Source organism: Staurois parvus, unplaced genomic scaffold (assembly GCF_062004578.1).
Source record: "Staurois parvus isolate SC_StPar_1 unplaced genomic scaffold, SC_StPar_1.0 ptg000928l, whole genome shotgun sequence".
Classification (NCBI taxonomy): Eukaryota; Metazoa; Chordata; class Amphibia; order Anura; family Ranidae; genus Staurois; species Staurois parvus.
Window position 1 is genome coordinate 485,590 of NW_028318724.1, and position 22,660 is coordinate 508,249.

General features: G+C 40.3%; 1 protein-coding gene across 2 annotated transcripts in view; it reads left to right on the top strand.

The window, feature by feature from the left end:
- LOC149441982 (serpin B6-like) overlaps window positions 1-13,426 on the top strand; it is a 60,822-nt gene extending 47,396 nt beyond the window's left edge. The window contains exon 7 of one of the 2 annotated variants that reach the window (XM_089656681.1): window positions 12,989-13,426. In XM_089656681.1, coding sequence (XP_089512807.1) covers window positions 12,989-13,393 — 405 coding nt within the window. In that variant the 3' untranslated portion in view covers window positions 13,394-13,426. Of the gene's footprint in view, window positions 1-1,121; window positions 3,715-12,988 lie in introns of those variants that run through there. The other variant, XM_089656680.1, reaches the window with a different exon arrangement.
- The last annotated feature ends 9,234 nt before the right edge of the window (window positions 13,427-22,660 follow it).

Sequence of the window (22,660 nt, forward strand, 5' to 3'; positions counted from 1 at the left end):
AGGAGTACCCTCCTAGGATCTTGATTTTTATTGAATGGTCTTATAGGACCGACTATTGTATAGATTATAGCAGTTAAAGGTTTAGCCTAAAGGTGTCATATTAAACAATGTGCTTCTAAAACAATAAAAGCTGCTATTTGTAGTCATTTAAAACTCTGCATATGCTGCTTCCTTTAACTATCTTGCTGTACCTGGTATTTCATTATGTTTGTGCAATTTGCTTTATATTATGGCAAAGGTGTTGCTTATCCTTTCATTGTACTAGATACCTGCTGTACCCATATAACTGCAGTTTTTTCAGTTGGTTGAAAGGCAATCATTAAGTCTTCATGCACACTGGATGTTTTTACAGCGGCTGTTTGGCTTTTGATGGTTTTTTTTTGTTTTTTTACAGCCAGTAAACTCCCCAGCACGTTATCCTATGTGTCCATGTACACACAGACTGTAATCAAAATTTTTTTGGCTGGGAAAAAAACCCAGAACTAGTGGGTTTCTAGAAGAGTTTTTTTAGCTGTAAAAACACCATAACGCTGAAAAACGCAGCAAAAAAATTTTTTTGGGGGTCAAATAAAACTAAAAAATGCAGATGTGAAAAAACAGCACTAAACGCTAATACAAAACCGCAGAAAAAATCAAGTTTTTAATATGACTACACAGCTAATGTTATCAGCGTTATTAAAATGCCCAGTGTGCACGTAGCCTAAATGTTTTTCCTTTTGGTTTTAATATTTTCCATGTGTTCCATATAATTCCCTTGAAACTTGGTGATTTAGTATTACCAACCTCAACGTTGGCTGAGCCAGAGTCTGCAGAAACAGCAATTATTCAATGAAAAGCAAAGCATCTTTAAAAATGTTAGGGGAAGTGAAGGGTCTTGGGCTCTTAGAATTGTAGCTCTACATACTGTATGATCTGCTCAGCCATATACAAGCTGGCCATTGGGGGATCAAGAAATGGTTTTTAAAGAGGAGAGGTAAATGCAGGGGCTGACGCCTTTGAATTATTATAATGTTTTGTAACACTGAAATCATATAGCTGGCTTATGGGAATGGCTTTCAGGTTGTTTAGTAGTGTACTGAATTATTTTTAAATTAATTGCTATACTGTTTTGTTCTTTTCAGCTTGAAAAAGAGTTAACATATAGTAAGTTTTTGGAGTGGACAAATCCAGAAATGATGGACATAACAGAAATGGAGTTGTTTGTACCAAAGTTTAAGCTAGAAGACAGTTTTGACCTGAAGTCTGTACTTAGTGACATGGGGATGGCTGATGCTTTTGACCAATGCAAAGCGGACTTCTCGGGAATGTCTAGTAATAACGAACTAGCGCTTTCTAAAGTAGTCCACAAATCATTCATAGATGTAAACGAGGAGGGTACAGAGGCAGCTGCTGCCACAGCAGGAATTATGATGATGCGTTGTATAATGATTGTTCCAAAGATATACTGTGACCATCCCTTTCTTTTCTTTATCACCCATAAGCAGAGCCGTAGCATTTTGTTTTGTGGCAGGTTCAGTTCACCCTGAGGCACTGAATTTTAGTCACAGAAATACTGAGGATGACTAAACCTAAAAAGGCCAATCTGGTTAATGAGGCTGCTTGCAACAATCACAAATCTGTTTCAAAACCAATAGTCCTTGTAAGTAATTGAGGCTAGACATACACATTTAAACTATATAAAATTTAAATGATTCCAGGCACAGGAAATGCATGTGGATATTGATGGGAATCCTATATTTACCGGGTATGTTAAGATGGAAAAATAGACATGTGATAGGAGTGCTAGTCTACAAAGGATCTTTCATAAACCAGTCTATGAACCATTTATATCTTCAGACTGCTAAGTGTACACTTACTTTTAATAGACCAGTGAAAGCAAGCACATCTGCAGAATGTCACCCTTTCACTTTTAGATACCAATTCAAAAATCCACAATGAAGTAGCCCATAGGTACCAGTCAGAATTCATCTTTGAATGATCGAAGATGAGATCTGGTAGGTATCTGTATGTTTCTGCACTTTGCACTTCAGATTTTGTGCTTTGTGTTGACATTTTTGCATACGTTTTATATAATGCTCTCAATTTTTCTACACTTCTGTGAAGATTTTGTTTTACTTTTAAAGTGCCTTTTTAGGTTTAGTTTTCCTGGGAGAACTCCTGACCTGCTAAATCTTTTCTGTTTCAGATAAACAATGAAGATATTTTACATATAGAAACTATCAATAAATCTCAATAACTGTCCTCAGTCTAATAAAGGCGTACAGCTTTACAGTTTGTTGTTTGTCCCACTGAGTTTTGTGCCTTTAGGGTCCTTTCGTACGGGTGTTCCATTTTTTTTTCATCAGTTCGGTCACATATTTTCCAAGAAAAAATGGATCAGTTCACATCGGTTTTTCATCCATTCACATCGGGTTTTTCATCCGTTCACATCAGGTTTTTCATCCTTTCACATCGGGTTTTTCATCCTTTCACATCGGGTTTTTCATCCGTCCACATCGGTTTTCTGTTTACATCCATTTTTTTACATCCTTTACTAATGCAAAAACGGACCATATGTCCATTTTACATCCGTTTTTTCATCTATTCTGGTTTGGTTTTTTTTTTACGGAAGAAAAAAAAGGGTTTTCTTCTGTTCACAAAAACGGATGTTAACAGATGCGGATATTAACGGATGCAAACAGATGATCATCCATTTACATCCGCTTGTCCATAGAAATACATGGGTTCTCTTCTTTCATCCTTAAACAGATGAAAAACTGACATGCAAAACACCTGTGTGAAAGGGAACTAATTTAAATGTCCTTTCCAAATGTAAATTACTACCTATAGTTTTTGATTTCTGAACTGTGTACCATACAATTTCACAGGGAAAGGTACTTGTAACACTGTTACAATGTGCAATTGACTTAATATTGCAGCCTAAATGGCTAGTACAAAATTATGATGGTAAATGCTTTAATATATCAGGGAAACCTATAGTGTTGGCAGCATAATCTATAGTCAAAAATATAGTAGGCAGTGTCCGTGGTAGCATATAGGATTTACACATATAATATTCTAGTCATTGGGATTGATTTACTAAACCCAAATAGGCTGTTAATTTTGCAGGGGTAACATAGTAAATGTGTTGAGGATTCCATTGGAAAGATTACCCAATTATATACAAGCAAAATAAAACCTGTTTTGCTTGTACATTATTGGATAATATCAGCAGAGCTTCTCCTCATTCACTAAGCTCTGTTGCAAATTCCCTTGCAGAGTGACCAGCCTATTTGCCTTTAGTAAATAAAACCCATTGAGGCTGGTTTATCATGTTGTAGTGGCATTGTAATGCATTCTAAAGCCACCAAACAAGCAGTTAATATTGAATGTGATAATGATTGAAAACCACTCTAGCATGCCTTGAACTAAATGAATTGGGGCCATTGGCATGCTAAGAAATGTGGATCCTACTGCAATCCATTTCTTACTATATTGCTGCTAGAGACGGTGGAAAAACCAAAAAGTAGTAGCTGACTGTTCACTATGGAGTAACAAAGACCATTAATCTTGTATGATCCACATATGTAGATGTTGACAGAATTATTTTTTGGATATTATTGATATCTTAATTCAGTATATGTGGCATGTTCATTTTCATAGTTATATGTATGTTAAGGACAATCACACATTTTGTCTCATGGAATAAAGCACGAGTTTCTGAAATAAAGCAAAGTCATGGTATTTTCATTATCTATAGTTGCTATTATATTGCATTTATGGTACATAAGATGAAGGTTTTCTATCACCAGTGCCTAAAGATTCCTTTGAAGTACGTACATGTCTGTTCTCTTCACAAAGGGAATATACAATATTGTAGCCCTTTTAAATAAGTACTCTCCTCAGTCTACCAGTATACCTGTGTTCATATGTGGAGACATGAACATATGCACTGCTTCAATGAAAGCATGTGTGCACTAGATTTACTACATGTACAGCATTTGCTACAGGTCCCAATGTTTTGTTAAGTAGTTAAAAATTTACAGAGAGCGCATTATACAGAAATGCTGTAGATTGTGTTCCCGTTAACAAATGCCAAGCAGATGATTCAGAGCATTGATCTTTATTTCATTGATTTTGGTTTCGTAAAACCTTCTGTGCCAAGGGAGCTCCGAGTGTACTAGGAATGCGTGTGCATCTTTGCTTTGCATGTGCATAAAGCTTTGTGTGGCCTTGAAGACTGAAAGTGGAAAAGTGAGTTAGACTGCATTGAAATAGTGCAGATTTGTAGGGTTTGTGACACATGATCCTTCATGACTTGAGAGGTTTATAAAGGTAACCACCCCCAAACTTCATACAGTTAAAGTCAACAGGTCAAAATACTCCATGCGTGATGCCACTGCTTACTAATTTCTAATAGTGCAAACTCTAGGGCTGGTCATCTTCATTCTTGCTTCGCTGTTTGTCACTGACCTGACCTGGAAGTTTAAACTCCTGACCTACATAACCTACCGGGGTCAATGACTCCATATTAAAAAAAAAAAAAAAAAAAAGGAAGAATAAATAATACATGGGTCGAATTCCGAAAAAAAAAATGTATTTCAAAAATCTTTTCTAAGAATTTTTGTTCAAATTTCACCCCATTAGTGGGCCACAGAAACGGCCAATTTTCGTGTGACCATCAAATCTGAGTGATCGGCGTGTTGAAAATTTTTTGAAAAATGAACGAATTTAGAATTGATGGGAGAATCGTGCGAGAAATCTAAAGCTGTGACCTGGAAAGAAAAGAAAATTCTTGGCCATGAGAATTCTTTTCTGTAGCAACATGAGGAGAAATTGAAGGCTTGCTTGGTTGAATTTCAAAATCAATTGTGGTACCATCGGATTACAAAATGCATGAAATTTCCGATTTTCTAAAGAAAATTTGTTTGGAATTCGACTCATGTATGGCTTGCATAAGTATAGTGTTCTGGGTTGTGAATAGGCCCTCGCTGTCCTTGCATATTGTACAGTGGATACAAAAAGTCTATACACCCCTGTTAAAATGTCAGGTTTCTGTGTAGAAAAATGAGACAAAGATAAATAATTTCAGAACTTTTTCCATTTTTAATGTGTCCTATAAACTGGACAACTCAATTGAAAAACAAACTGAAATCTTTTAGGGGGGGAGTAGACATAAAAAAACTAAAATGTGGTTGCATAAGTGTGCACACCCTCTTATAACCGGGGATGTAGCTGTGTTTCAGAATTAAGCAATCACATTCAAAATCATGTTAAATAGGAGTCAGTACACACCTGCCATCATTTAAAGTGCCTCTCCCAAACAAAGTTCAGCTGTTCTAGTAGGTCTTTCCTGACATTTTCTTAATCACATCCTACAGCAAAAGCCATGGTCTGCAGAGAGCTTCCAAAGCATCAGAGAGATCTCATTGTTAAAAGGGATCAGTCAGGAGAAGGGTACAAAAGAATTTCCAAGGCATTAGATATAACATGGAACACAGTGATCATCAAGTAGAGAAAATATGGCGGAACAGTGACATTACCAAGAACTGGACATCCCTCCAAAACTGATGAAAAGACAAGAAGAAAACTGGTCTGGGAGGCTGCCAAAAGGCCTACAGCAACATTAAAGGAGCTGAAGCATTATCTGGCAAGTACTGGCTGTGTGGTACATGTGACAACAATCTCCCGTGTTCTTCATATGTGAGGGCTATGGTGTAGAGTGGCAAGATGGAAGCCTTTTTTTTATGGAGAAAAACATCCAAGCCCGGCTAAATTTTGCAAAAACACATCTGAAGTCTCCCAAAAGCATGCGTGAAAATGTTATGGTCTGAAGAAACCAAGGATGAACTTTTTGGCTATAATTCCAAAAGATATGTTTGGTGCAAAAACAACCCTGCGCATCACCAAAAGAACAGCATACCCACAGTGAAGCATGGTGGTGGCAGCAACATGCGTTATGGCTGTTTATCTTCAGCTGGAACTGGGGCCTTAGTCAAGGTAGAGGGAATTATGAACAGTTCCAAATACCAGTCAATATTGGCACAAAACCTTTAGGCTTCTGCTAGAAAGCTGAACATAAAGAGGAACTTCATCTTTCAGCATGACAACGACCCAAAGCATACATCCAAATCAACAAAGGAATGGCTTCACCAGAAGAAGATTAATGTTTTGGAATGGCCCAGCCAGAGCCCAGACCTGAATCCGATCGAAAATCTGTGGGGTGATCTGAAGAGGGCTGTGCACAGGAGATTCCCTTGCAATCTGAAAGATTTGGAGTGTTTTTGCAAGGAAGAGGGGCAAATATTGCCAAGTCAAGATGTGCCATGCTGATACACCCAAAAAGACTGAGTGCTGGAATAAAATCAAAAGGTGCCTTAACATAGTATTAGGTTAAGGGTGTGCACACTTATGGAACTATGTTATTTTAGTTTTTTAATATTTACTTCCCTCCTCCTAAAAGATTTCAGTTTGTTGTTCAACTGAATTGTATAGTTTATAGGTCACATTAACCACCTCCCGCCCACCATATAGTCCAATGACGAGCGCAAGGTGGTTCTCTTGTTCTGGGAGGACGTCATATGTCTTCCTCCCATTCTCGCCGCACATGCGCGACTCAGGGAGTGTGCGGCGATCGGCGGTGCGCTGTGTCCCTCGGACAGAGCAGATCACCGATCTACGGAAAGAGCCAAAGATGTCGGCTCGGTCATGTGATCAGCTGTGTCTGATCACATGTAAACAGGGAAATGCCGGTTATCGGCATTTCCACGGAGGGGACATGTACACTGATCATCAGGGCACTGATGATCAGTGTGGCCCCAGAAGTGCCACCTGTCAGTGTCCATCAGTGCCAGCTGTCAATGCTGAACAGTGCCAGTGCCACATCAATGCCACATATCTCTGCCTACCAGTGTACATCAATCCCACATCAGTGCCCATCTGAGCTGCCTTTCAGTGTCGCCCATCAGTGCCGCCTATCAGTGCCATATATCAGTGCTGCCTTTCAGTGCCCATCAGTGATGCCTGTCAATGCCCATCAGTGCCAACTACCAGTGCCTCATCAGTGCCCATCAGTGCAGCCTATCAGTACCTATCACTGCAGTCTCATTAGCGCACATCAGTGAAGGAGAAAAATCACTTATTTACTAAATTTTATAACAAAACTAAAACTTTTTTTTTCAAAATTTTCAGCGGTTTTTGGTTTGTTTAAGAAAAAATAAAAACCGCAGAGGTGATTAAATACCACCAAAATAAAGCTGTCACAAAAAAAATATAAAAATTTCATATGGGTACAGTGTTGCATGACCGCTCAATTGTCATTCAAAGTGTGACAGCGCTGAAAGCTGGAAATTGGCCTGGGCAGGAAGGGGGTGTGTAGACTTTTTATATCCGCTGTATGTAATGATGTCACATTGTGAACCTCAGCCTTAGAGAAGGGGTTTTGGGTTTGTTTTTTCTGGTGCCCAAGCTGTAGGGCATTTGCACCTTATTTATTATGCACACCTAATGCTTTTTTTTTTCCTTGTCTAACACACTGTATACTAACAAATTCTGCTTACATTGTTGTATACTAGCATTGTTTCTGGTACAAAGCGGCAATACAACTTTTACTAGGTAAGCATGTATACTTTACATATATTTACAGTAAACCTGTCAGGGAAAAAAGTGGCAACAGCCTCCGACACTACAGAGTTGGCACCAAATTTTTACCTGCACATACTTTTTACATTTCCTCTAAATGTGTCCCAGAATTATTCCAGTGGTCCACCACTCTTGGCTCCCTGAACAGTGCTGTTGATTGGAGCACACAGCAGGCTTTAGATTTTTTTTTTATTTTGGGAGTGCATACCTGAACAAGGTATTTCTTTGTTTTGTCTGTTGTAAGCAATGACAGCCATACTTTTTGAATCTTGTCATCTATTATACTCCGAATTCATTTTTAGAACCGGAAAACGTTCGCTGTCTCTAGAAATGGTAAGATCATCTGTACAGGATGTCTTATTTTTCTATAATTTTCAGATTCTGGTATAATTACCAACAATATTGTTATTGATTTCTACTTTTTTACATTTTAATTTACCTTCTTTACATTTTAATTTTACCTTCTTTCAATCTAGAAAATTTCTAAAATTTGGTTTGTGTCAAATAATTTTTGAAATAATCTCTCTAGGAATGTGATCCTGTGTGTTTATATAATATGTAATTCTGAATATGTGAATTTTAAGTGTCTCCCAAAGGGGATTGGGTTTATAAAAATCAGTCTGTTTATACTCTTCTGCTTGTCCCACATAATATGATGTGATTGTCAAAAATTGAGAAAAACACAATATATGGTTTACCAACAACGGTATAATGTGAGGGTCTAACTAAACAATTCAGTTTTATATCTAGTCATTTTGGCCCTCATTCTATGTTGGAAATATTTGGTATTGGATCTAAAGGAAATTGTACATTCAGATTGTAACGTCTGTAGCTCGCTTAGTCTGTGCCATTGGCATTCAGTCAATCAGTCTTGAATACACAGTATTATAAAATGTGTTGTCTCGGATGTAGCCCATACACATGAGCAGAGGTGCCATTTTTGGTGATGATGTATTGTTAACGATGAAAAGCTGGTTCCTGCAGGACAAGGACAATGGCAACCAGGGGAAAAGAGAACCAAAAAAAAATGTTCTTTCCAAAGAAGTTCTGCTTCCCTCTGTTCTTCCAGGTATATATTTGACTGCCCTCTGAAGTCTATGGGTCACCCTAAGCTTACTATACATGTTACAATCTGTACAATTTCTTTTCGATTTGCCAACAACTATATTAGACAGAGAAATACTTTAAAAACGCCCATTTGAAAACAGCCACTGAATTCTATGGCGCAAAATATGCGCAATTCTGCTCATTCTGTACTTTTTCCCACAACAGGCAACATTCTACAAGTGACAGAGTGTACTAATGTGAACAGGTGCAATTTTAAAGAAATGTATTTGAGTGTTGGCCCGCATAGGCTTAAGCGCAGGTGTGAACGGGGACTAAAATAATTTTACAGACATCACATTAGGTTGTATATCTTACAGAATAAAGGTAAATAATGTTTTTAAAATGGCCTAAATTTACTTAACAATTTTTACCTTAATGCATTCACAGCATTAAGGTAAAAAGTGCCTCAATACGTTCACTCCATCCCTAAACACTTACCTACTGTGCTGGTCACCAATGTCAGGTCCTCCATGATCCGAGCCATTTCCCCGAACTTCCTTGGAGGGAAGGAGAGGATAGGGGATTGATTGGCTTCTGCAGCTGTCTGTCAGGAGCTGAGAGGAGGGAGCAGGGCAAGGCTTTCCGGGTGCTGTGTTTTTAGTGGATGACAAGAGTGAGCACACATGGGTGTCTCCTTTTTAGGAGTGGCTAGCTAAAGGAGACACCAACACACAGAACAGCAGGAACAGTGACTCTGGAACTGGCCTGGACAAAAAATAAAAATTTTCAAGGAAACAAAATACACTACATACACAATATGTAAGCCCAAACTTCCTTGAATGAAATGTAAAAAAAAAAACCCCTAGGATTTGGTATCACTTTAAACTGTGGCACCAAAAGTAAAAATAGTTTTGGTCCTAAAATTAAGGTTATTAAAAGTAAATGAAGCAATGCATTGTTTGTTTGTACCTTCTCCACACTTGCCATAAGTGGCATGGTGAGGAAAAATGGCTCCTGATTTTTTTTTTTTTTTTTTTTATTCTTTTACATACAGTGAAGGAAATAGGTATTTGATCCCCTGCTGATTTTGAATGTTTGCCCACTCACAAAGAAATGATCAGTCTAAAAATTGAATGTTCGGTGTATTGTAACACTGAGAGACAGAATGGCAACAAAAAATTCAAAAGAAATGCATGTCTAACAAATGATGCACTGATTTGCATGTTCATGAGTGAAATAAGTATTTGATCCCCTATTACTGAGTAGGATCTCTGACGACCAGGTGTCTTTAATACAGATAACAAGCCAAGATTAGAAGCAGTCTCTTAAAGGGAGTGTTGCTAATCTAATTTTGTTACCTGTATAAAAGACACCTCTCCACAGGAGCAATCAAACAATCCGATTACAAACTCTCCACCATGGCAAAGACCAAAGAGCTGTCCAAGGATGTCAGGGACAAGATTGTAGACCTATACAAGGCTGGACTGGGCTGCCAAACTATCGCCAAGCAGCTTGGTGAGAAGGTGACAACAGTTGGTGCAATCATTCGCAAATGGAAGAAACACAAAACAACTGTCAGTCTCTCTAGGTCTGGTGCACCATGCAAGATCTCACCTCGTGGAGTCAATGATTATGAGAACAGTGAGGAATCATCCCAGAACTACACGTGAGGATCTTGTCAATGATCTCCAGGCAGCAGGGACCACAGTCACCAAGAAAACAATTGGTAACACACTACACTGACAAGGATTGAAATCCTGCAGTGCCTGCAAGGTCCCTCTGCTCAAGAAAGCACATGTCCAGGCCCTTCTGAAGTTTGCCACTGAACATCTGAATGATGCAGAGGAGGACTGATTGAAAGTGTTGTGGTCAGATGAGACCAAAATCGAGCTCTTTGGCATGAACTCAACTCGCGGTGTTTGTAGGAGGAGGAAAGCTGCCTATGACCCCAAGAACACCATCTCAACTGTCAAACGTGGTGGAAACATTCTGCTTTGGGGGGGGGGGGTTTTCTGCTAAGGGGACAGGACAACAGCACCGCATCAAAGGGACGATGGACGAGGCAATGTACCATCAAATCTTGGGTGAGAACCTTCTTCTCTCAGCCAGGGCATTGAAAATGGGTCATGGATGGGTATTGACAATGGCCAGAATGACAATAACCCAAAACAGACGGCCAAGGCAACAAAGGAGTGGCTCAAGAAGAAGTGCATTAAGGTCCTTGAGTGGCCTAGCCAGTCTCCAGACCTTAATCCGATTGAAAATCTGTGGAGGGAGCTGGAAGTTTGAGTTGCCAAACGTCAGCCACCAAACCTTAATGACCTGGAGAGGATCTGCCAAGAGGAGTGGGCCAAAATCCCTCCTGAGATGTGTGCAAACCTGGTGGCCAACTACAGGAACAGTCTGACCTCTGTGATTGCCAACAAGGGATTTACCACCAAGTACTAAGTCATGTTTTGTGAAGGGGATCAAATACTTATTTCCCTCATGAACATGCAAATCAGTGCATCATTTGTTAGACATGCATTTCTTTTGAATTTTTTTGTTATTCTGTCTCTGTCTTACAATACACCTACCATTCGATTTTTTTGACTGATCATTTCTTTGTGAGTGGGCAAACATTCAAAATCAGCAGGAGATCAAATACTTCTTTCCATCCCTTAGAGCACAGGTGTCAAACACAAGGCCCGCGGGCTGAATTTGGCCCTCCAGGCCATTTCATCTGGCCCTTGCACCTCTCCTGCTGGTACCCCACCTTGTCTTAGCAGTTGGCAGCAGAGATGCAGTGCAGCTGCAGCACTCCCTCATCTCCGCTTCTCCTGGTCTGAGTATTCAACAGACTCTGGTAACTGACTCCACTTTTCCTCCTGTTCTCCTCCAGACCCTGCACTTTCTGCTTTCCAGAGGAAAATCTAGTATTTTATCATCAGATTACATCCATACAGCAGGTTTTTAGATATTCAAGAAAAACAAAAAATAAGTGAGCGCTTATGTGAATATATAATAAGCAGCGGCTGTACACCAGAAAAGGCACCATATCAAACCTTCAATAACATATATATGAAAAGGGAGGGAGGTGCAGCGCTATATAACTAAACAAAATAATAATGAATAAAACACCGATAATACACAATAATAAACGGTGACTGTAAGTTAGTGACACCACTGAATGGTGGCTATGAGGTGAGAAAAGTGAAACAGTCCAATGAAGGAGTGCTCTTAAGATCCAGGATGATCTTCAGACGTCCAATGTAAAGGACCGCCAGGTGATAAAATATAAAGACTGCGCACTCACCAGATACGCAATCTTTATGCGCATTTGTGTGAAATATCACTGGACCTCCTGTGTCATCATCCTGGTCTGGTCAGATCTGGTCAGCATATCCCTCATGGCCTGGTACCCGGATAGATGCAGCTTTTCTGTGGATTTGGCCGGTTCCCACCAGAACTCAAATAAATAGAAAGGTCCACATAGTGTAATATCCTTAGGTATCTTTATTAGAGGCACAGGATAGCAGGAAATCCAACATACAAAAATTGTACTGACCCAGGTGTAAATCAAAGATGGCCGCCGGGGCCCCTCGTGGCGCCGGCGGTGAGGCGTCCAACCTGCTGTAGCTGTAGCTGGCATCAGGGAAAGCTACAGCAGGTTGGACGCCTCACCACCGGCGCCACGAGGGGCCCCGGCGGCCATCTTTGATTTACACCTGGGTCAGTACAATTTTTGTATGTTGGATTTCCTGCTATCCTGTGCCTCTAATAAAGATACCTAAGGATATTACACTATGTGGCCCTTTCTATTTATTTGAGTTCTGGTGGGAACCGGCCAAATCCACAGAAAAGCTGCATCTATCCGGGTACCAGGCCATGAGGGATATGCTGACCAGACCAGGATGATGACACAGGAGGTCCAGTGATATTTCACACAAATGCGCATAAAGATTGCGTATCTGGTGAGTGCGCAGTCTTTATATTTTATCACCTGACGGTCCTTTTACATTGGACGTCTGAAGATCATCCTGGATCTTAAGAGCACTCCTTCATTGGACTGTTTCACTTTTCTCACCTCATAGCCACCATTCAGTGGTGTCACTAACTTACAGTCACCGTTTATTATTGTGTATTATCGGTGTTTTATTCATTATTATTTTGTTTAGTTATATAGCGCTGCACCTCCCTCCCTTTTCATATATAGGTTTTTAGATATGCTGACATTTGAATTTCATGTGCATGCCAATGAGGAAAAATTTCCCACTGTGCTTGATGTGTTGAAATGTATGTTCTGATCTGCTTCTGATGTCATCAATCTGTTTTCTTCCAGCTTGAACAGGAACTAACCTATGAGAAGTTTGCTGACCTAATAAATCCATCTAATTTGGAAAGAACTGAAGTGGAACTCTTCTTGCCAAAATTCAAGCTAGAAAACTTCTTTGACCTGGAGTCTGTACTTGGCAGTCTAGGGATGACTGATGCCTTTGACATCAGTAGATGTGATCTCTCTGGGATGTCTGGAGATCGTGACCTTGTTTTATCCAAAGTTGTACACAAATCATTTGTAGAGGTAAATGAGGAAGGTACTGAAGCAGCCGCAGCCACTGGTGCTGTCATCATGCTTCGTTGTGCTCGCTTTGTACCCAGACTTGTTTGTGATCATCCTTTCCTCTTCTTCATCGTACACAAACAGAGCTGCAGCGTCTTGTTCTTTGGCAGATTCACTTCACCATAAAAAAATAAATAAATAAAAACATTGCACACTCAATTTTGATTATTTCAGCAGTAAAAGTCTAGCATCCTAGGACATTAAATAATGGTAATACTACTGGTATTATAGCAGTATTGTTACTGGTAATGGTAAAACCAGGTATTACAGTTATGGCCTCATGCACACTGAGGTTAACCACTTTACATTTACCCTGTAACAGTTTTATTCCACCCCACTAGGGCTCTGTCACAGCAGAAGCTGATCTGCAAGTCCTGACGAATGGACATTTGCCGGCACCAGCAGATCGTTGGGCAGGGAGGAAGAACAGAGCTTTGCCTATATTTACATAAGTATAGCTCTGTTGTGACAGGGAGTGATCAATTGTGTTTCCCTGCAGCACCACCTAGTGTACACCACAGACATAGCTAGGCACAGATGTAACCCTTTGATCACCCTAGAAGTTAACCCCTTCCCAACCAGTGTCAGTACAGTAATCGGTGTGTATTTTTAGCACTGATCACTGTATTAGTGCCACTGTAGACGCTATAACTTTTGCGTAAACTTACAGGGTCTTTTTTTTTTACCAAAAATATGTAGCAGAATAAATTTTGGCCTAAATTTATGAAGAAATTTGATTTTTACTTTTTTTTTTTTTTTTTTTTTATTAATTGGATATGTTTTATAGTAGAACATAAAGATTTTTGTTTTTTTGTTTTTTTTCAAAATTCTTTTTTTTTTTTTTTTGTTTAACACAAAGTAAAAACCGCAGAGGTGATCAAATACCACCAAAGAAAGCTCTATTTGTGGGAGGAAAAAAGACATACATTTCATTTGGGTACAGTGCTGCATGACTGCACAATTGTCAGTTAAATTAATGCAGCACCGCTTTGCAAAAAATGGGCGGGTCAGGAAAGTGGGTAAATCTTCCGAGCTGAAGTGGTTAAAAAAAATGTTGCTTTTACAGGTATTTGGTGGGGTATTTTTTTTTTTATTTTCAGCCTATAAAAGCAACTCCGTATTAGACTGTGTCCATGCAAACCCCAAAAATGCTAGGTGCATCTCGCATTTGGATGCCCATGCATTAAAGAAATTATGCCCAGAATAGCAGAAAATCGAATGACAGATACTTACCGTAATTTTCCTTTCCTGATCGGCTCCATGTCAGCACAGCTGGGTAAGGGCCCTTTTCCCCCATGCTTCCAGGACTTAACTCATAATTTTGAGCCCACCTGCAGTCTCAGTGTTCTGTAACTATTCCTGCCAAGCTGTGTGGGAATTGTACCGACATACAGTCCGTCACGAGAGGAAAATTTCAATTTTCCGTTTTCCTGACCGCTCCATGTCAGCACAGCTAGGAAGTAACTAGTCACACAGAGGCGGGATAATGCGCCACACTCAATTCTGGCTAAAAAGCAGAAGCCAGGATGCCTCGGCCAAACTCAACTGTCATTAAAGCAGAGTTCCAGTCCCACTGTGAAAAAATAAGTCAGCAGCTACAGAAACTGTAGCTGCTGACTTTTAAAAAAAACAGCCACTTACCTGTCCCTGTTACGGGTGTCCTCCCCGCAACCCGTTCACCAGCCGTCTGGTGTTCCAGGTGCCAACATCTTCAGTGTGGGCACCCGGATGTGACAGCTTGCGGCTTCAAGCCAGGTGCCCACTGCGCTTTCTGAATGGCCCCGTAGTCTTCTGGGAACTGTCATGTGTCCCAGAAGACTACAGGGAGGGAGGACAACATCCGCTTCCGATCTCCTAGGCGATCGCAGCAGGAGTGAGTACCTGTCTATTTTAATACCCCCGCTCCCCAAAGGTGCCAATCCTTAATGGGGAGTGGCGGGGGACCAGTCTTTAACACGGAACTTCCCCTTTTGGGTGGAGCTCCGCTTTAAGACTGCTTCTATACAGTAATGAGCCATGAACGTATATATTGACCCCCATGTAGCTGCCTTACAGATAGTGTCTGGGAACACTCATCCTGCTGCTGCTCACAAGTTCGAGACCCTTCGGGTGGACAGTGCAGTTATCTCCTGGCACAGCCAACCCTTTTTCACTTTTAGGCCAAGGAGATGAGCTTCACCAACCAGGAGGCAATAATCTTGTTGGAAGCCATGAAATCATTACACGCTTCACCTGGAATGACAAGCATGTTCTCTGACTTCCTGATGCCAGATGTCGCCTTGATGTTAAATTTTAAAGCTTGACCCACATCTGATGGGCTAACTTTTTGGGTACTCCCCAAGAGGGATGAATGAAGGAAAACTTTCTATGTGATATGGACTATGAGCATCAGCATGAGTACCACCCTATCCGGGATGAACATAAGAAAGGGTTCTTTAAATCCCTGGGCTGCTAATATGGACATTCTTCTGGTTGATTTAATTGCCACTAGGAAAGCAGTTTTCAGTGAGAGGTACCACAAGAGGTCACATTGGTTGAAGGCATCTGATGCAAGCAAGTCCAACACCAATGGGAGATCCTACTTCACAAACAATCCCTTGGGTAGGTTTCAACCAAGTTGCAGCTTGAAGGACAGTATAACTGAGTGTTGGATGCTCATTGTATGCCGGTGAAGGCAGAGATAGCTGAAATGTGGTCCCATAGCATAGTTAAAACCTAAATCAAGCCTCGCTTACATAAACTTCAGAATGCGACAGACTTGTGGAGAGCAGTGTAAAACCTTACTCGGAAGCAATCCTGTGAATTTGTCCTTTTCTACTTTTGGCACTGTTACTGCTTTCATAAGCATATTCACAACCTTTACAGAACCCCTGAGATCTGTTAGCCTCTGCCTTCCAAGATGCAAGCCATGAGCGTCAAACGGTCAGGTGTTGGATAAATGTGACTTTGGAGAGGCTTACTGGCAGAGGGAGTGGATCCTTGGCACTCATTAGGAGGGGCAGGGGGTGCTCAGGCCCCTTCAACCAAGCTGGGATCACCAGCAGAGCTATCGCCTTCCCCTGCCACAGCCTCAGCAGGAAGCTGAGAATCAGAGGGAGAGGCAGAAAGGCATAAGCTGTCTTGGAGATCCACTCTGCAATCAGCACCTCCACCCCGATTGCTTGTGGATGCTGGACCCTGGACAAATTGTTTGCCTAAAGATTCCTCTGACCAAGCACATAGGCAGCAGATAGCTTCAGGATATTGACTTGGGCCAACTCTAGAATCAGAGAAACCTCCTTCAGGAGGGAAACACTAAGTGCCCCCTTGTTTCCGGATGTAGGCCACAGTTGTCGTGCTGTCTAAATTCACCAGAACAGGTCCACCTTGGATGAGGTCACTAAAGGCTAGGAGAGCCTGAAATTCAGTTCTTAACGCCTACTTTGCTGGTGTCTTGCGCTGAAGCTGCAGGTGGGCTCAAATTTATGAGTTAGGTCTTGGAAGCATGGGGGGGGGGGCAGGGCCCTTACCTCCTTGCTGACATGAATCTGTCAGGAAAAATTATTGTTGTGGCCAAGGGAATCCATTACTGCTCAAACACTTGACTTTCCTAAATGCGCGTGCAATATGAGGCTTTAGGCGTGTTTATTAAGTTGCTTTTTCCTGCCACGAGTGAAAGGCATTTAGAGGAGAAATTCAAGTGCCCTGTGTGCATGAAGCCTTCTACTCCTTTTACGTTCTTAAAATACAGCCATGCTGATTTAGAGCTTGTGTATACAGATTTTGATAAACTACAGTGTCATCATTTAACCTCTTGGTTAAATCATCTAATTTACATGACATGGAGTTTAAAATGCTGCAGGTATTGTAATTAGCAGCAAACATTTGGAAGCAATGCAACTCACTGAGATAGGTCCAAGTTCTGGAACTGCTTTGTTTTGACACTACAGGGCTAATTCTCATAGGGTCAATGAACTCTAAAAGCAGCATTGGAGAGGTCTGCTCCCTCTGTGTGTGAGTATAGAATGGTTAAAACACCTGTCAGCCTCTTTTTGCTGTGTCCACTGAGATTTCCCTTTACTTCCTGGCACGGAAAACACAACAGAAAGTGAAAGGAAAACTCTCCAAACTGAGAGAAAATCCCACTTTTGACCCTTTTCGCAGGAACTGGGGTCCCCACTGGAATATTTTCCCTTCTACTCCTGTCCTGGAAACAGTTGTGAAAAGTTTGGATTTTCCATTTTTTTGTTGGATGGGCAGTGAATGCCCCAGTGGGAAGAGAGTCCGTAGCATAAAACTAATTTAATATTCCCATCTTAAAAAAAGTTTTGGTCTGTAACAGCAATTTTACGTAAATCATTCGTAAGAGAAATACGAATTCTAGGAATGCAAACTGTCTGGCTGTTATGCAAAGTCTCTTAAGCCGGCCATAGATGAGTCGAAACCGAATAAAAATTTGTTTTCGTTCATTTTTTGCATCATTAGAGTGCCAGCTGCAATATGAGATTTTCATGCCGAAATCTAAAGTGCCTGATGCAAAATGCTGTTTTTTTTGATGACACAATCGTATGAGCGATTTTTCATTTTTCAGTCCACAGTCCACATTGGATTTTATACTCATCCGGCAGGCTTTAGAGCTAGTATAGTGATTACGAAAAGCAGAATAAAGTCAGATGTTATCTACATGTATGTTCAGGTGTTTTGGCTTACAACACTAAAGCAAGAGTATAGGCATTATAGCTAAGCAACCAGCACTCTAGAGGACGGCAATGGTTCTTTCATAACAAATTCCCTTCAGGTGCAGCTAGCTAACAGCATGTGATAATTCATTCGTGGCTACGGTCTTCTTGAAATATTATGGTCTTCTCCATCTTTGTAATAGTTCAGAAGTCAAATTTTTTTTATTCATAAGATTTATTAATGCTTTACTACTATGCTTTTAAAATCAGAGAATCTCATTATATTCTGTATAACTTTAGCAGTATTATTTTCTACAATCATCTTTTCAATCATTCCTACAGATATAGAATTTAAATTTTATTGAACCGTAATATAATTGTCTGCTGGGAAAAGTTTGCTACCTAATCTTCTATACATCAGTTAAACTTTTTTTGTTCGGTCAAAGGCTGAGTTCACCTTTGGAACATGTTACAGCTGCATGCATAATTAGGGTGGAACATGTAACATATTCTACTGCCCCTTTCCGATCCCACCTCCCTGTTACAGGTGGGATGGGGGCTGTACAGGGGATTCTTCTCACCCAACCCCATTACTTTTTCAAAACGGTATGACTGTGCGGAGGTCTGCCTATACAGCTGCCTCATTCAGTCACAGATTCCTGTGAATGAACAATCTACAAGTACCAAGAAATGTTTTGGTTATACACACACTTTAGATTTTTATGTACCCTCGGTACTGGAGGTACTAAGCTTCAAATATTGCATATTAGCTAATTTTTTTTTGTAAATGGCAACTGATTTAAAGCCCAACTCAAGGCTTCAAGGCTTTGGTCATAGTGAAATCTGAAAAAAAAATCTGAAAAAAAAGAAAAATTTAATAAAAAATTAAAAAATAAATATATATATATATATATATATATATATATATATATATATATATATATATAATTTTTTTTTTTTTTTTATTTTTTTTTCTTTTTTTTCAGATTTTTTTTTTCAGATTTCACTATGACCAAAGTAGTACAATGTTACCTTAGTAACATTGTACTACTTTGGGGAAGTGATCAGTATTTTTTTTTTTCCCAATTTGCTTATAGCAAAGAATTACTTTGCTATAAGCAAGCATTTACCTGAATGACATTGATTCATTTGGGCTTTTTTTTTTTTTTTTGTGCTTAGCTGTGATTTGGCCACATGACATGTGCATGTGATCGCTGTGACCATTCACAGCTAGACACTAGTATACAATGGATGGCATGAATGAAGCCATCCATTGTATACAACTGTCATGTGACCTGCTGTGATTGGTCACAGCAGGTCACATGGTACCAGCACTCAGAATTGTCATCGGCCGTGTCTGAGATACATGGCCGGTGACAGATCGAGCCGCTGCGCGGCTCTGCAAGCGCGAAAACTGTGCATGCCCGGGAGTACGCCATATGGCGTCCACCCGGAAATCTACAGCATTTTGCCGGCCACCAAACGGCTATCGGTTAATAATCAAGCACTTGCAGTTTTGCTTTAAACTCTACATATTCACATGAGTAGGAAGTGTCAATTCCTTTAGCTCATTTACAATTGGAACACTCATAAATTGTCTACAGATGACAAAAAAAACAATCACATATTTGTGTATCTATTAAAGACATAACCATTTTTGTACTTCGAATATAAATGTCATAAATTAGAAAAATGAAGGCAACTTCTACTGAAAGCCAAGAAGGCCATGTAGCTGGGATGGCTCCAAGACCTTGCTCTGGCACATAGCTCTGCAATGTGTTTGCCTTTCTATAGGTCAAGAAGGTGCAGGCATCACATTTTATGGGATACAGGAGCACTACTGGGATACTAAGAAAAAGTTAGGAAAATAAAACATGTATTGAGCTTTCTTGCATTTGACCAGTCGGGTTGCTTTGCTATGCTTGACTAAATTGATTTTACTTTGTTTTGTGCCTATACCACTGATGTCTTGATGATGCTAATGATAATAAAGAGACAATATGGAACAAAAATTTCTCTTTCATTCTTTTATTTTGACTTTGATTTGTCAGAAAGTGTCTTCACCTGTTAAAAATGCAAAGCTGCTCTTTCATATGGCTTTGATTTTAAAGTGGACATTGCTAACATACTAGAATTGTTTTATAATTTATGAAACTTGGTAATAACAAGGCTATTCTCAGGACCAAACCTGGTTAGTGAATTCTGCAGTATTTTATCCACCTCCTATAAATAAGATAAGCTCCCTATGAGTTTTTTTTAGATACAGTGAGGTCATTCTATGACTCCCAGATTGCATATACTGGTTCCAAGGCACTGATATCACTTGTACAGCTGAATAGGTCCAGCATCACTATCCCAGGTCTAGTAAGCAAGAGAAAGAGAAAATGGCGGCTTCCATCTAAGGGATCTCACATAGATGCTTTGTTTCAAAACAGATTTACTTAAGAGAAATTCTGGCTTTTAAAAGCAGACCTCAGAGTTGTAATTTTGAAATTTTCAGTTGGCTGAAATAACATTACAGTTTATGGCTCCAAAGAGGGCAGATGCTGTTTTTTTAGCACTAAGCAAACACTCATTTCAGCGATAATCTTTTGGCCTTTGACTGTTATCGTAAGGTAGTTAATAGAGATGAGCAAAACTTTGTTTGTCATCGTGTTGGAATTTGCATGACTCACAGATTTTAAATGACTAATGCTTGGGAAGAAATTTATTATAATTACAGATACTTGTATAGTGCCTGCAATGTACACAGTGCTTTACACATATTTAATATTGTACATTCACATCAGTCCCTAACCCTCAAGGAGCTTACAATCTAAGGTCCCTCACTTACATTCATACATATACAGTGGGGCAAAAAAGTATTTAGTCAGCCACCAATTGTGCAAGTTCTCCCACTTAAAAAGATGAGAGTCCTGTAATTGGCATCATAGGTAGACCTCAACTATGAGAGAAAAATGAGAAAAAAAATCCAGACAATCACATTAGCTGATTTGGAAAGAATGTATTTGCAAATTATGGTGAAAAATAAGTATTTGGTCAATATCAAAAGTTCATTTCAATACTTTGACCTCTGTCATTGCCAACAAAGGATATATAACAAACGTTTCCTGTAAGTCTTCACAAGGTTGGCACACACTGTTGCTGGTATGTTGGCCCATTCCTCCATGCAGATCTCCTCTAGAGCAGTGATGTTTTGGGGCTGTCGCTGGGCAACACGGACTTTCAACTCCCTCCAAAGGTTTTCTATGGGGTTGAGATCTGGAGACTGTCTAGGCCACTCCAGGACCTTGAAATGCTTCTTACAAAGCCACTCCTTTGTTGCCCGGGCGGTATGTTTAGGATCATTGTCATGTTGGAAGACCAAGCCACGTTTCATCCTTTAATGCCCTTGCTGATGGAAGGAGGTTTGCACTCAAAATCTCACGACCCCATTGGCCCCATTCATTCTGTCCTGTACATGGATCAGTCGTCCTGGTCCCTTTGCGGAGAAACAGCCCCAAAGCATGATGTTGCCACCCCCATGCTTCACAGTAGGTATGGTGTTCTTTGGATGCAACTCGGCATTCTCTCTCCTCCAAACACGACGAGTTGTGTTTCTACCAAACAGTTCTATTTTGGTTTCATCTGACCATATGACATTCTCCCAATCCTCTTCTGGATCATCCAAATGCTCTCTAGCAAACTTTAGACGGGCCCGGACATGTACTGGCTTAAGCAGGGGGACACGTCTGGCACTGCAGGATCTGAGTCCCTGGCGGCGTAGTGTGTTACTGATGGTAGCCTTTGTTACGTTGGTCCCAGCTCTCTGCAGGTTATTCACTAGGTCCCCCCGTGTGGTCCTGGGATTTTTGCTCCCCGTTCTTGTGATCATTTTGGCCCCCACGGGGTGAGATCTTGCGTGGAGCCCCAGATCGAGTGAGATTATCAGTGGTCTTGTATGTCTTCCATTTTCTAATTATTGCTCCCACAGTTGATTTGTTCACACCAAGCTGCTTGCCTATTGGAGATCCAGTCTTCCCAGCCTGGTGCAGGTCTACAATTTTGTTTCTGGTGTCCTTCGACAGCTCTTTGATCTTCACCATAGTGGAGTTTGGAGTGTGACTGTTTGAACTTGTTATCAGTATAAAAGCCACCTGTCCACAACCTCAAACAGGTGCCATTGATACAGGTAATGAGTGCAGGACAGAGGAGCCTCTTAAAGAAGAAGGTACAGGTCTGAGAGAGCCAGAAATCTTGCTTGTTTGTAGGTGACCAAATATTTATTTTCCACCATAATTTGCAAATAAATTCTTTCCAAATCAGCCAATGTGATTGTCTGGATTTTTTTTCTCATTTTGTCTCTCATAGTTGAGGTCTAACTATGATGCCAATTACAAGCCTCTCTCATCTATTAAGTGGGAGAATTTGCAAAATTGGTGGCTGACTAAATACTTTTTTGCCCCACTGTGCATGCTAGGGCCAATTTAGACAGGAGCCAATTGACCCACCAGCATGTCTTTCGGTACTGCTGCAGGTGCTGTTTGCTTTATTTTCCAAGAATTCCCTTACCTACATGTAAGAATTGACCAGGGCACATTTACTGATGTTCTGTCTGTACTTGTGATATGGAGAGAACAACTGTAATATAAGTCATCTATAAAGAAAATGGTACATTCACTACATGCTTTTATAGTAAACAAGGTCACCAGAGGTATAGTCAGATTTATGAAAACTCCAAAGACATGCTGCTAGG